General features: G+C 35.2%; 1 protein-coding gene across 2 annotated transcripts in view; it reads left to right on the top strand.

The window, feature by feature from the left end:
• EML5 (EMAP like 5) overlaps positions 1-12,521 on the top strand; it is a 103,376-nt gene that overhangs the window by 66,611 nt on the left and 24,244 nt on the right. For both annotated transcript variants that reach the window (XM_082284176.1, XM_082284175.1), the window contains exons 23-27: positions 346-477; positions 1,766-1,854; positions 2,558-2,734; positions 3,595-3,796; positions 5,478-5,604. In XM_082284176.1, the coding sequence (XP_082140302.1) occupies positions 346-477; positions 1,766-1,854; positions 2,558-2,734; positions 3,595-3,796; positions 5,478-5,604 (727 nt within the window). The remainder of the gene's footprint in view (positions 1-345; positions 478-1,765; positions 1,855-2,557; positions 2,735-3,594; positions 3,797-5,477; positions 5,605-12,521) is intronic.

The following is a 12,521-nucleotide window of genomic DNA, read 5'->3' as shown; positions in this document are numbered from 1 at the left end:
TAAAATACCATCTATTGGAGAAATTTGATGCAAATTACTGATACCCATTCTCATATAACATTACTTTCTGATTCCTTAAGCCTTACCACTTTCTGAATGCCATAAATGCTTAAAATTTCAGCCAATTGTTTTTTGTAGTTTGAAAATGTAATTATATAATAGTTGTATATTTCATGCTGATTATGTGATATGAAAATCAGTTTGTCAGGAAATATGTATAAATTAACAAGCTGATGTTAAAGACTTCTAAGTTGCATATAGCTAAATTCCAGAATTGACTTGTGTTTAATATGCAGAGAACTACAATTTGTTGAAAATGTTTTTGTTTATATTGATGTGTTTTAGGGACTGGAAAGTACTTAGCTGTGGCATCCTGTGACAACTTTGTAGATATTTACAATGTAATGAGCAGTAAAAGAGTAGGAATCTGCAAGGGAGCCTCCAGCTATATCACGCACATGGACTGGGACATAAGAGGTAAGTAGCATTCGTTGTAAAAATGTACTGGAAGATTGATTACATTAGAGGCTGTTACAGTACATGTATATGAATTTGTAGTGTCACTGGCAGATTTGGTTCTTCAGCTTACAAATATGCTCTCACATCATCTGAATAAATATTAAACCCATGATTTTTACTGCCACATACATATTTAGAAGTTGTGCAATTTGAAGCAAAATGGTTTGTCTCTATAGATTGGTTTGTTTGGATTTTTAAAAAATCTCTCCTGTTTATTATTTGATTTCAGAAGGGCAGTTAGTGATAGAACAAGGGGGAAAGGCCTTAAGCTGAAGGGAGGGTATGTTTAGATTAGATATGAGGAAGAAATTCTTTACTGTAAGTGTGGTGAGGCACTGGAAATGGCTGCTCAGAGAGGCTGTGGATGCCCCATCCCTGATGGTGGTCAAGGCCAGGCTGGATGGGGCTCTGAGCAACCTGGTCTAGTGGCAGGGGGAGTGGAACTAGATGGTCTCTGAGGTCCCTTCCAACCCCAAACATTCTATAATTCTCTGTTTCTACTTCTTGAATGTACAGTGTACAATGTGCTTGTATCTGTAGCTCAGGAATACGTATCCTTGTTGTCATATATAGCAGAAAGACCAGATTTCCTGTGTTCCAGGGTATTGATATGTGATTAATTAAAGTACTAAATTTAGTCCTGTTTCATTCAAAAGCAAGGCTGTGTAATTGTGCATTCTATTTGTTCATGTTCTTATTCATCTACATAATCACTTTTGAAACAGTCTTATTTTGAAAGAGTGTTATAAGTTAGCTGCCTTTGAGAATTTTGAAAAGGAAGAGGACAGAAACATTGGTGAGAATTTCCCTCCGAAGTGAAATAGTATAAAGCTGTAAAGAAGTCACCTGCTTGGGATCAGCCAGTGGCCAGGCAGCATATGTGCTTCTCCATCCCAAGGGCACATGCATCAATAACCAGTTATCATAAACAAGCTTTGAATTGGACCCAGTGCATTTTGTCTACCATCTGATGGGACAGCCATGATAAGGAGAGAAAAGTGATGCATTAGTACGGTTTTCAAAGGGAGGAGAAAGGGTTGTGAATTTAAGGTATCAAAGGACTTCAATCTCTCTGGAAGACCATTCTTCCAGATCCATTATTTATGTATGCAGCTTTTTCCAGTAGAAACAAATAATTTATGTAATGCAGTTAGCAATAAAAAAGTCAAAATAAACTTTCTTTTTTCCTTCTGTGAAATGGAATCTTCTGTGTTAACATACAATATGTATGTCATATGTTTTATAGGGAAACTTTTGCAAGTCAACACTGGTGCTAAAGAGCAGTTGTTTTTTGAAGCCCCTCGTGGGAAAAAACAGACAATTCCTAGTTTGGAGGTGAGACACTGTACTCTGTTTACAAATTCGAGTTATGATACAGCCATCTATACTACATAAGAGGGAATGATATATAGAACTGTAATTTTTAACTTTTAAAATAATAAAATATGTGGGGGATTTCACATTTTTCTATTAAGTAACAGACATTTAGCTGACTTAGTCATGGAAATCTCACAAGGCTTCTGTGTGCCTTTTCTGGTACTAAACCCCTTTGAAAACCTATTGCAGATTACTTAACTCTAACCTAGCTGTGGAAAACCTCATGTTTATCTTTACATAACAATATAATATAGTATACATAATACATATCGGCTAGTGTAGTATATTGTAGCTGTAATGTTGTTTTGTTTTCTCAGACATAGAGCATAGTCATAGGGCAGGGAGCAAAAATGGATACTTTCCAAATAATATTTTCCGTGGCATTGAAAGGCAGTGTTGGAAAATATAGTTGGGGGACTTTTTAGCCTGGAAGGGCAGGTAAGGTAAAAATTTTCAAAATACTTCTTTAGGTTTTGAAATGAAAAGTTGATAGAGGTAAAATTATATGTCTCAAATGAAATCCTGAATGTTAAGAAAATAAGTGATTAGTATATTAAAATACTGTCTTTTAGATAGTGTAAGGACTTTTTCTAGAAATCAGATATGGAAGAAAAATTCCTGAGAAGAAGTATGCTCTATCTCAAATGGGTTGTTTTTATAGGTAGAAAAGATTGGCTGGGCATCATGGACAAGTGTTTTGGGCTCTTGCTGTGAAGGGATCTGGCCCATAATTGGTGAAGTCACAGATGTAACTGCTTCATGCCTCACTAGTGATAGTAAAGTATTAGCCACAGGAGATGATTTTGGATTCGTGAAACTGTTTCGATACCCTGCTAAAGTAAGTAATTTTCAGCTGTTTATGGAGAATATTTATTGATAAATCTGCCTTTTCAAAACTGTGAAAATTCATCACTCAGAAGAAAATAATGCTTTTATATATTTTTTCTCCTTATGATCAGAGAAAGCATTTAGTATTACATTGCAGTTTGCTGTGCATTAAACTTGAAATTAGTAAGAATGATCATTCCAGGTCAGACTACAGAGCCATCTCATGCAGTGTCCTGCTGCTGACTTTAGCAAATGAATAGGAGAAACCTTAAGAATGGGAGTGCTTTGGAAGACAGTGAACATCTCTTTCTCACCTGGATTTCATTCATGATTTTAAGGACCTTCATTCTGTCCAATGTCAGTCGTTTTTTTTCTAAGATGAAGAGCTTTAATATTATTTAATCACGCATCATAGAAAAGCCGTTCCAGAAGCACATTGTATTTTTACTGCTCTTCAAGTACCTCTTTTTCTGTATATTTATTGGTAAATGTGTCTTCAGTTTTGAAATGTTGCCATACTAAGGGTGGTAACAGTACACAAGTACTGACTCAAAATATTGTTTATGAATTTTATTCCAACTCACTTAGATTATTGTCTCTCTTAGGAAAAGTAATCCAATGTTTATTGCTGGAATCTGTTTATAAACTAATTCTTGCATGCTTGATATAGAGATAAGGTTAACATTTCATGAAGTTGCTATAGGAGGGGCACTTGGAAAATGATGTGTTAAAATCATATGAAATACAAAACAGCTGAAGCACAAACTGTAAAGAAGTTAAGATGATGTCATTGTGCACTGGCGACTCATTTCAGTTTTGCCTAGCAGACCGGCTAAATTGGATTTTTGCCTTTTTTTCCCCCCTTCTTAGGGAAAGTTTGGAAAATTTAAGAGGTATGTTGCTCACAGTACCCATGTGACAAACGTCCGCTGGACCTACGATGACAGTCTGTTGGTCACTGTTGGAGGAGCAGACACCTCCTTAATGCTGTGGACTTACGAGATGGAAGGACATCGGGATAGCAGGCAGTGTGACAGTGAAGAGTCTGATCTCGATTCTGAAGAAGATGGAGGTCAGTAATAATTTATGAAACGAGCTGGATTATGCTATTTCAATAAGATTTATTAATGGAGAACTGCAAATTTAGAAATAATCATGATTTATAGATTGTTTTGATCTTAAGTAGCGAAGACTCTTCAAAATGTTAAATAAAATTTGGTTTTGGGGAAAGGACTGATAAACTGCCGTGAAGAAAATGATAACGAAGTGTTTGAGTTACTGCTTTGAGTCAGAGTACATGAACAGACTCTTGACATCTTTTAAATGAAAAGATATTAAGTGCCAATTATACATAATTACCCAAAATCTTTATATAAAATAGAATTGTCACCGTTTAAATTTGGTCACTAATTCTAAAGAAATTAGATTAAAATCTGAGATCATAGTTGTCTTGATGTTATAGCACCTGCTTCTGTAATATGGATGCATAGGAGACTGAAGTAGACTGATGTTTATATATCTATTGCAAGGTCATAATATCAGTAGTTATAAAGTGTAAATTACATTTTGTAGCATTAATTTCTGCTGGTTTTGCCATACTTACGTTTTCTTTTTCATGTTATAATTCCAATGATTGATGAGCCTCCAGACTTGTTTTCTCTTCTCCCAAGTGCAGTTTTTCCTCCTTGTCAATACCTCAGTGTTCAAGCATTTTTAAAATATCACTGCTACTCCTTAAATAGTTCTGTGTAATAATTAACTTCAGCTGTCACTAAAATGTGCTAAATGCCCAAAGAAGTATATTAAATATTAGAGACACATTGAACATTCATTGGAAAAGAATTTTTAATCACTGTCTTTCTTCTTAAAAGTATTGATGACCACATCCACAAAGTAATTTAATTGCCTGTAGGAGAACTTGTCAGCTTTAAATTTTTTAGTCAAAAATTGAAACCTTCAGAGTTTCTGTTCAGCCTCTGCTTGTGAGCTGTTAGAACATCTTAGCCCTATAACCTCTCCTAGGCTCTGGTGCTTTACACAGAACCCTCTTAAGCTGTGTGTTCAAAAGTACTCTAAAAGAGAGCAAGGTCTGTGAAGCTCTACAACAAAAGACATTGACATCTTTATCCACAAAAGTTTCTCTTGGTCAGGTCCTATTAATTTCAGTTAGAGTTAAGAACTATTCACAGTCACATTGTTGGCATTTGTAGTCTCTATCTTTGAAAAAACAAAATAATGGAGAGTAAGTAACAACCCTGTCACTACTTAGCTTTTCCAACACGTTTGTTTTGCTATAGTAAACATCATCTTGATGTGCCCTACTGTCCCTAAGCATTGTGTAGGAACCTTGTGCACACCTATAGATTCCATCGTAGTGGATGGATTCTGGAACTGAGAACAACCAGGCACTGAATCTTACAGGTCTTAAGAGCAGGTGTCAGGTAGCAAGGTTCCTTGTTAGTGATTGTAGTTAAGGCTGACAAAGCAGAAATGGGGCAGCTTTTAAAGTCCCTTGACTCTATTAATTTTTTTCCACAAAGATATTGTAAGGAGTTTTTTTCCTTGAATGTCTTTTATTAACAACGTTCATGATTCCCAGCTACTTTCTTTCTGTTGTGTATTTATGTTACTAATAATCCATGCTATAATTGCTTTTGTAATCTAGTACATTGTTGAAATCTGCACAAATTATGGTTAAATTGTTGTTCTTGTAGCTTATTTTGGTTTGATATTGCTCCCTCTGGTTTTGTTAGGTTATGACAGTGATGTGACAAGGGAAAATGAAATTAATTACACCATCAAAGCCTTATCAACAAACATTAGACCAATGTTTGGAATTAAGCCTCATCTGCAACAAAAGGAGCCAACCTTAGATGAAAGGTAATTACTATATTATAAGCCTCATCTGCAACAAAAGGAGCCGAAGTTAGATGAAAGGCAATTACTAAATTACAATTCTAGCCAAGAAATCAACCTGAAAAGATAACAGTAAAACAAAATTATATTGGAATATGTAATCTTAGCTTAAAAGAATATGCATTAAAAAAATCTAAATACATCTTTGAAGAAAAAAGGAAGTTGACCCAAAGGACTAGGCTGTATCTATTTTCAGAGAGCACAAAAGACTACAAACTGAAGTATGCATATTTTTATGTTTAGGGAGTTCCTTGAGACAATAGAGTTATTTGCTGGTGTTTAATGATATATTGTTTTTGAAACTTAGATACTGACTGGTATTTAGTGATGGCATTATAGGCATGAGCCTGTACAATTGTTTTAGTGAAGGACAGCAATCCGATTTTTGGTTCTGCCAACAAACTGCTCTGATGAATTCAGCTCTAATTGCTCCTGGCATTGTTTCTGCCTCTACATAACTTCTACCTTTCTTTGAAAAATTCTGTCCACAGTGATTCTGCAGTTCTTGTCAATGAATCTTGGAAAATGAAGTTGGTTGCTTTGCAGTGTTAGTTCTAAATCTTGGTTCACTATTGTATGCTGTGGAAGTGAGTGGGATGGGGAGCAGACTATAATAAACCCAGAAGATAAAGTAGATGCAAAATAAGAAAAATAACTTATAATCTCTAGAACATTATCTGTTGTAGAATCTGCAGCTGAGCATGGGACCCTGAAAGTTGTTTGTTGTCCACAAAATAGATGAGGACAGTATATGTGAGGAAAAAGGAAGGAGGGATTCCTAACACAGCAATTGAGGAACGCTGGTACTAAAGAAAGGGAAGCGAGGAAAACAACAGGGTGTAAGAGCGTGCAAGGATCCAGTGAAACAGGAGAGCAGGAATGCGAGGAGTTCTGTGGCAATGCTCATGCCTCTTTCTGTGGTGGAGCTGGACAGTCTGTGATACCCTTGCTGAGAAATGCAGTGTGACTTCTGTGGGAGGTTCATGTCATCTGTTGTTTTTAAGTTGTGTTGCTGTAGGAGAGAGTGGGATCCCTGTGTACAAAGCTGTGGTTCCCTGTAGTGCATTTATAATGAGAAATGGTCTGTCTTTCTTAATTAGATGTATTTGATGTGGAAATCAAAAAGAAAAAATGGGTATGGTATGAAAGCTTTGATTAAAGATTTTTTTTTCTTTTTAATGACATTGTATACCTCTTGCGTTTCTTTCCGTAACTGTTTTTGGAAGCTGAGTGAATTGTGTTTTTCAGTTTCAAGTAAAATACTAAGAATTAATTCTGTAGTAAGGTGATGAAGCTGTGATTCAGAATACATAAAAGTTCACAAAAGAATTCCATGGCCAGCATTGTTGAAAAGTTTGGGGCCCTAAAACTTCAAAGAAATGTTTTTTGTGAAGAATAAAACCAGACTATTGTTCCTGTATGTATATTAACTTCTGTTCTGCTGACGTTAATATTGTGTAAGATTGGTAAATGTTTTAGTCTACTGTCACAGATATTAATTTTTATTTTATTTTTATTTCTCTTTCCTTTTGCTTCCTATGAAGGCAGGGGGTAGTAAGGTAAGTTCATTTATGTGAAGTCCAGGATTAAATGCATTTAAGTAATTTAAGCTGCTTGGGAAAGTAGTTACAATTTGCAGTAGAAGTGAGGGATTTACCTCTTTACTATTAAATAATGGCTTTAGGTTAATGGGTAGAAAAGGGATAAGGGACAAAGCGTAAGGGCAGTTCTCACTCTGAGTTGACATGAGTGAACACTGGATAGAGTATTTGGGAGGAGGTGATCAAACCTCATCTTCCTATCCTCAATGCTTTGAAGTGGCTAAGGAACAGCTTGACTTCATTTCCTGAGTCAGAGAGCTTCCTAAGTGCTTGTGGGTGTCTGTAAGACCGTATCTCAGTGTGGTTGTAGAAGTCCAACATGGAATAGAGTGCAGTGAGCACATTGCATGGATGCCTGAGGTGGCTGTATGAGCAGTATCATGTCTGCAGCATCGTGCTGGAGCTGATAAAGCTTCAAAGGTGAGGGGAGCATTACTGCCTTGGCTGCAGCATTTTGCCAATGCATCTATACTGCTTGAGGATCTGAGCTGCTGGGTCCACATCGTGCTCATATGGGAGTCTCTAGCGTAGGTGCTTGCATTAGGTTATGAGCTTCTGCACTTACTCTATTTAGAATATATGCATATGCAAAAACATATATTGTTGAATTTGCAGCACAACAAATCTTTAGGCTGTTACGCCACCCTTCAGACTTGTAGACTGAGCTGCCTCTGTGACTAGAACTGAAGATTTCATTGAGATTCAGTTGGTCTAAGGTTTGCTTCTGATGTTGTTAAAGGCCAGCTCTACTAATGATACAGTGTTCTCTTAGCAGTGAAATTACCATGCTATATCATTGAAATTGGAATACTTATTTTAACTTCTGTTGGAAACACAAAATGGCACTGCTGTGAGACAGCACTTAGGTCTGTAATTTGAATTATTTATCATTTCTGAATAATAATGTTTATAGATAATATTTTTATGTTAAAAGATGTATACTGTGTGTCTAATTTGGTTGTGTAATAGCTTTGTGGATACTCAGCAACACAAAATACATTTGAAAACTGTTTCTATCCTTTACTAAGGGTTCTTTCCTAGTATGCTTTTGTGCCAGGTAAATTACTCAGAAAAAAAGTCCATCGTGGTTGATTTTGAAAACACTTCTGACTCAGCTACTCCCTAAACTGCACAGCACTGAAGGTTTGGGAGATGCCTCTGGAGAATAATGATCTGTTCATATTTGTTCTTATACTCCCTGAAGTTGGCTGTTTGTCGCTGTCAGAGGAGCAGTGCTGTGATTTATGTACTTTACAGAAGAATGGCTGTACCAAGAGATCTCAAAACTAAACAACCAGGAATTTCAGTTCAAATTTTTCACCATAAGTTTTAAAGATTTGCAAGCAGATAAAACCATTACTTAGTCCATGTGCTGAGATCTCTTGCGTTCAAAGATCCCAGTGGATCTTTTGAAAATTCTTTTGCTGTTCTGCATATACTCCCAGATATAATTCAAAACCAGGTGTTGCGACAAAACTGCCTCTGCTTTTATTTAGCTTTTGTTTAGTTTTTTTTTTCTTGAGGAGTTTTTGTGTCTGCTTAGGGACGTATAGACAGATGCAAAAACAGATCACCTACTTTAGATCCTTGTGAATTCAAAATGGGAAGGAAACTAAAAAAGTATTTACAGACTAGTCTCTTACAGATTGAGAAGAATTTTTTTTTGTATTCAACAGAGACAGTAAAGAAATGTAAATTGTACTTCCAAGGCAGTGAGAGAGGAAGGAAGCTACTGAAATGAAACATTTTTAATCCAAACCTCACAATTATCACCTTGTAATTGCCACTGAAGGAGAAATTCTGAGATTTTATACAAACATCTTCCATATCTGTTTTGGATAAATAAACAAAATGCAATTACATTATTCTGTTTTCCAGTCTAGTGACTTGTGATATGAATGTAAATAATACACACTCCAGAGCTCTCTTCATAAAAAATCATCCTTATTTTCTACTTTGATTCTGTCAGCTTGTGTGATTTGGGAGAGGGGAGAAGCCAGGAGTCAAAAATGAAAAGCTATAGCAAGGGACTTTACACTAGCAGCTTCTTCTCTCTTTCTGTTTACCATATTTGCAGAGTAAATTAGATTACAGGAAAGTTGAAATTTAACATTAACTTTTTAAAAAAACAGTTTTAGGAAACAGGCTTTTTGAAGCCTGTTTTGCCCATTGGAATGTACATTAGTGCAGGGCATTAACCTTGGGACTGAAAACCCTGAAATTTCAGACTTCATTCTTTCCAATCATAAATTTAGTTTTATTGTTAGTTACTTATGTTACAAGCTGTAGACTAGAACAACATGGTGGAAAAGAATGGTCTCCCTTTACCAGTTTGAGGTAATTGTTTTTTCTTCCCAAAGCTGAGCTAAAACCCATGTCTTTGAGAAAGTGAAAAAGCCAATTACCAAAGTATCAAGGTTTACTAAATAATCTTAATTTTTGAATGCAAAGAAAAACATCTATTCACTTTGCAGCCAAAAACGAAGTGTGTAGAGAAACTATTGTGTAGCTCAGTGGTGAGAGTTGGAAGATTTGCATTTGGTTTATGAACTGTGTAGATTGGTTTTATCAACAGAATGTAAAAAGTTTTTTGGACAATATGCATTTTTTAAGATGTCAAGAAAAGGGTAACTGCATCACAGGTGTATTGCTAGATAGGTTGAATACAGCTTCAAATAAGTCTTGCTTACTTCAGTGATGAGGACAGCACAAAAGCCTTAATGAAATCTTCCTTGTACTGTTTAGGCATCCATATGTAAATATTTGCTAGCTAATAATTTGGTATGTCTTGTGTGGTCCATGTGGAATATGTTGTTCAATACTTGAATCATGAAATCAAAAAAGTAGAATTGTAAATCAAAGAATGGAAAATGATAAATGGAAGCTAAAAATGTTCCTTTGACTGTACGAATGTTTCTTTCCGTGGACTCAGGAAAACTGTAAGAGAAAACTGCTCCGTTCTTGGGGAATCTCTCATTTCTCCTGCATTACTATGAAAAATATTCTGTAGTTCTTGAGGAATTACATGCTTTTAGTTGCAAAACCTGTTCAAGCTACATTTGGATTTTATTGTGGGAAAGTTTTAGCTGTTTCCTATATGAAGAAATAGAGCATCAGTCTTGCACTGCAAAATAAAGTTAAAACTAATTAGAAGACATTCAGTAAAACATTCTTTTCAGTAGGGGAAAAAATTTATTTGTGAGTTGGTGAGTTGTTGACGCTGTGTTCGTAATTTTCAGGAAAATTTTTCCTAAATTATTCATAAATTATTTTTGCTTAACTTATAAGTGAAAAACACTAATTAGCGTTCTCCTTGCCAAGGTGGAGTTGCTTGGTAGTTCTTAAAAGAAAAGCTAAGGAAACCAGTGGAAGTGTACCAGCTAATCAAACTAATGGAATGTGCTCATGCATACTACAAATGATAGGAAATCATCTGTACATGTCCATATGCTCTATGATTAATAATGATTTTTGGCTAGCCAAAGTTTAGGAATATTACTTCATACATAACTGAGGAAACCTATCCAGTGCAAAGTATCTTTAGTCAACATAAACTGAATTAAGTAGTCATGAAAAAATAGTACATCTCAGTAGTGCTCAGTACCCCACACATTCTTACTAGCTGAGATAATTGCATCTTAGTATGAATGAATGTATTTTTGTGAGTGAACTTGAACATCTGTTTTTAATAGCAAGTTGTCTGTTTTATCCATCAGCTTATTTCTGGAAGTTAAATCTGCACAACCTTTCTTTGAGTAATTCAGGTGTTGTGTTTGCCGACTCTAAACACTTGGTATAGTTCAGATGTTTTTGGTTTTGCTTCTTCTTTATTTCTGTATTTACAGTAGTTATCCCAAAGAATTATATTCTCATGTCAACACATATTCAGAATTCCCATTTCAGTGAATGGGAGTTCTCTATACAAATAATAGATTTACATAGGCTATGAAGTGAATAATCCCCTTGTTGTAAAATGAAGTATACAAACCAGAAAGTCAGTAATAATTATCTGTATGAATAATTCACTGGCACCTAATTTTAGCCCAACTTGTATAAGTAATCCTTTTCTCTTTCCCATCTGCTGCTGAAAAGAGGTTCCAGGTAATGCTTTTATTTTGCTATCTAGTCCATCTTCTACTGCCACCTTCCCATTTTCCTTAAAAGCCATCTGTCATGTTGGGTGCCATACCATGCACCTATCAGTGTTCAGAATATTTCTGTATTACAAATCTGTAATTTATATATATTCATTGTAGTTCTGTTTCATACAATAAGCTAGATATTTTTTTACAGTGTGAGCTAGATACTTTTTTACAGTGTGAACTCCAACACCATACTTTCCTATGTTTCACAAGCAATATTTTTTCAGTAATACTTATTAAAATATTATAAAGATTACCACTCTTTCCTGCCCCCTGGTGGACAGCTGTTTTACATATGATGATTTGACAGTCTCACCTGACATGTCAAGATGTATCTGTTACTAAATTATTTAAGCATTCGATTCCCTGTATCTGTATTAGTGAGTATAAACTGGCACTTACTGCTCATAGGACACATGAAAATAATTATAAGTAATTTTTGTCAAGAAGCAGTATTTAGAAGCTACCAGCCTTCATTATCTTCTAATGGAAATTAGACCTCTGTAAAGTTTCACAAATGACTTTGGAGAACTTGCAAGAGTAAATGGAAAGAAGTCCTCCTTACTTTTAAAATTCATTCTCTACTTCATGTTTGCCAACACCTTTTGGGGAGGGCAGTGCAAGACCCTTCATGCTGAAGAGTAGTGCAAAATCAATTGCTAAATTCTCTGCAAGTCCCTCTAAGTATGAACTGCCACTTTGGTGCCCTGCACAGGAAGGGACTTTTCCTTTTGTACCAACAGCTGTAATTTGCTTTATGAAATTGTGCCCAAAATAATAGTTGTATTTTTAAAACAGAAATAAATATTGTAAATTATACTGTAATAAGTTACCACAGAACTCAAAGAATTGGTTGTAATTTACCTATGCTATATAACAGAAAATCCTTCCTTATTCTGTTAATAACTTTAGAAACTCAGTAACAATGAGGAAGATAGGGAATGAAGTACATCATCATACAACAAGGGGTAGTAATATTGAAGCGATGTCTAAAACTGTGAAAAAGAGACTTCTTTGTTTCAGAAACTACTTCAAAATGCTTATACTCGATTTTTATAGTGTCATAACATGAAATATTAAAATATATATACAAAATCTATTTTCATTTTAAAAATAAAGTGCCATTATTAAGGTATTT

This window comes from Coloeus monedula (genome assembly GCF_965178545.1).
Source record: "Coloeus monedula genome assembly, chromosome: 6".
In the NCBI taxonomy this organism is placed as follows: Eukaryota; Metazoa; Chordata; class Aves; order Passeriformes; family Corvidae; genus Coloeus; species Coloeus monedula.
This window is presented reverse-complemented; position numbering and strand designations above follow the sequence as displayed.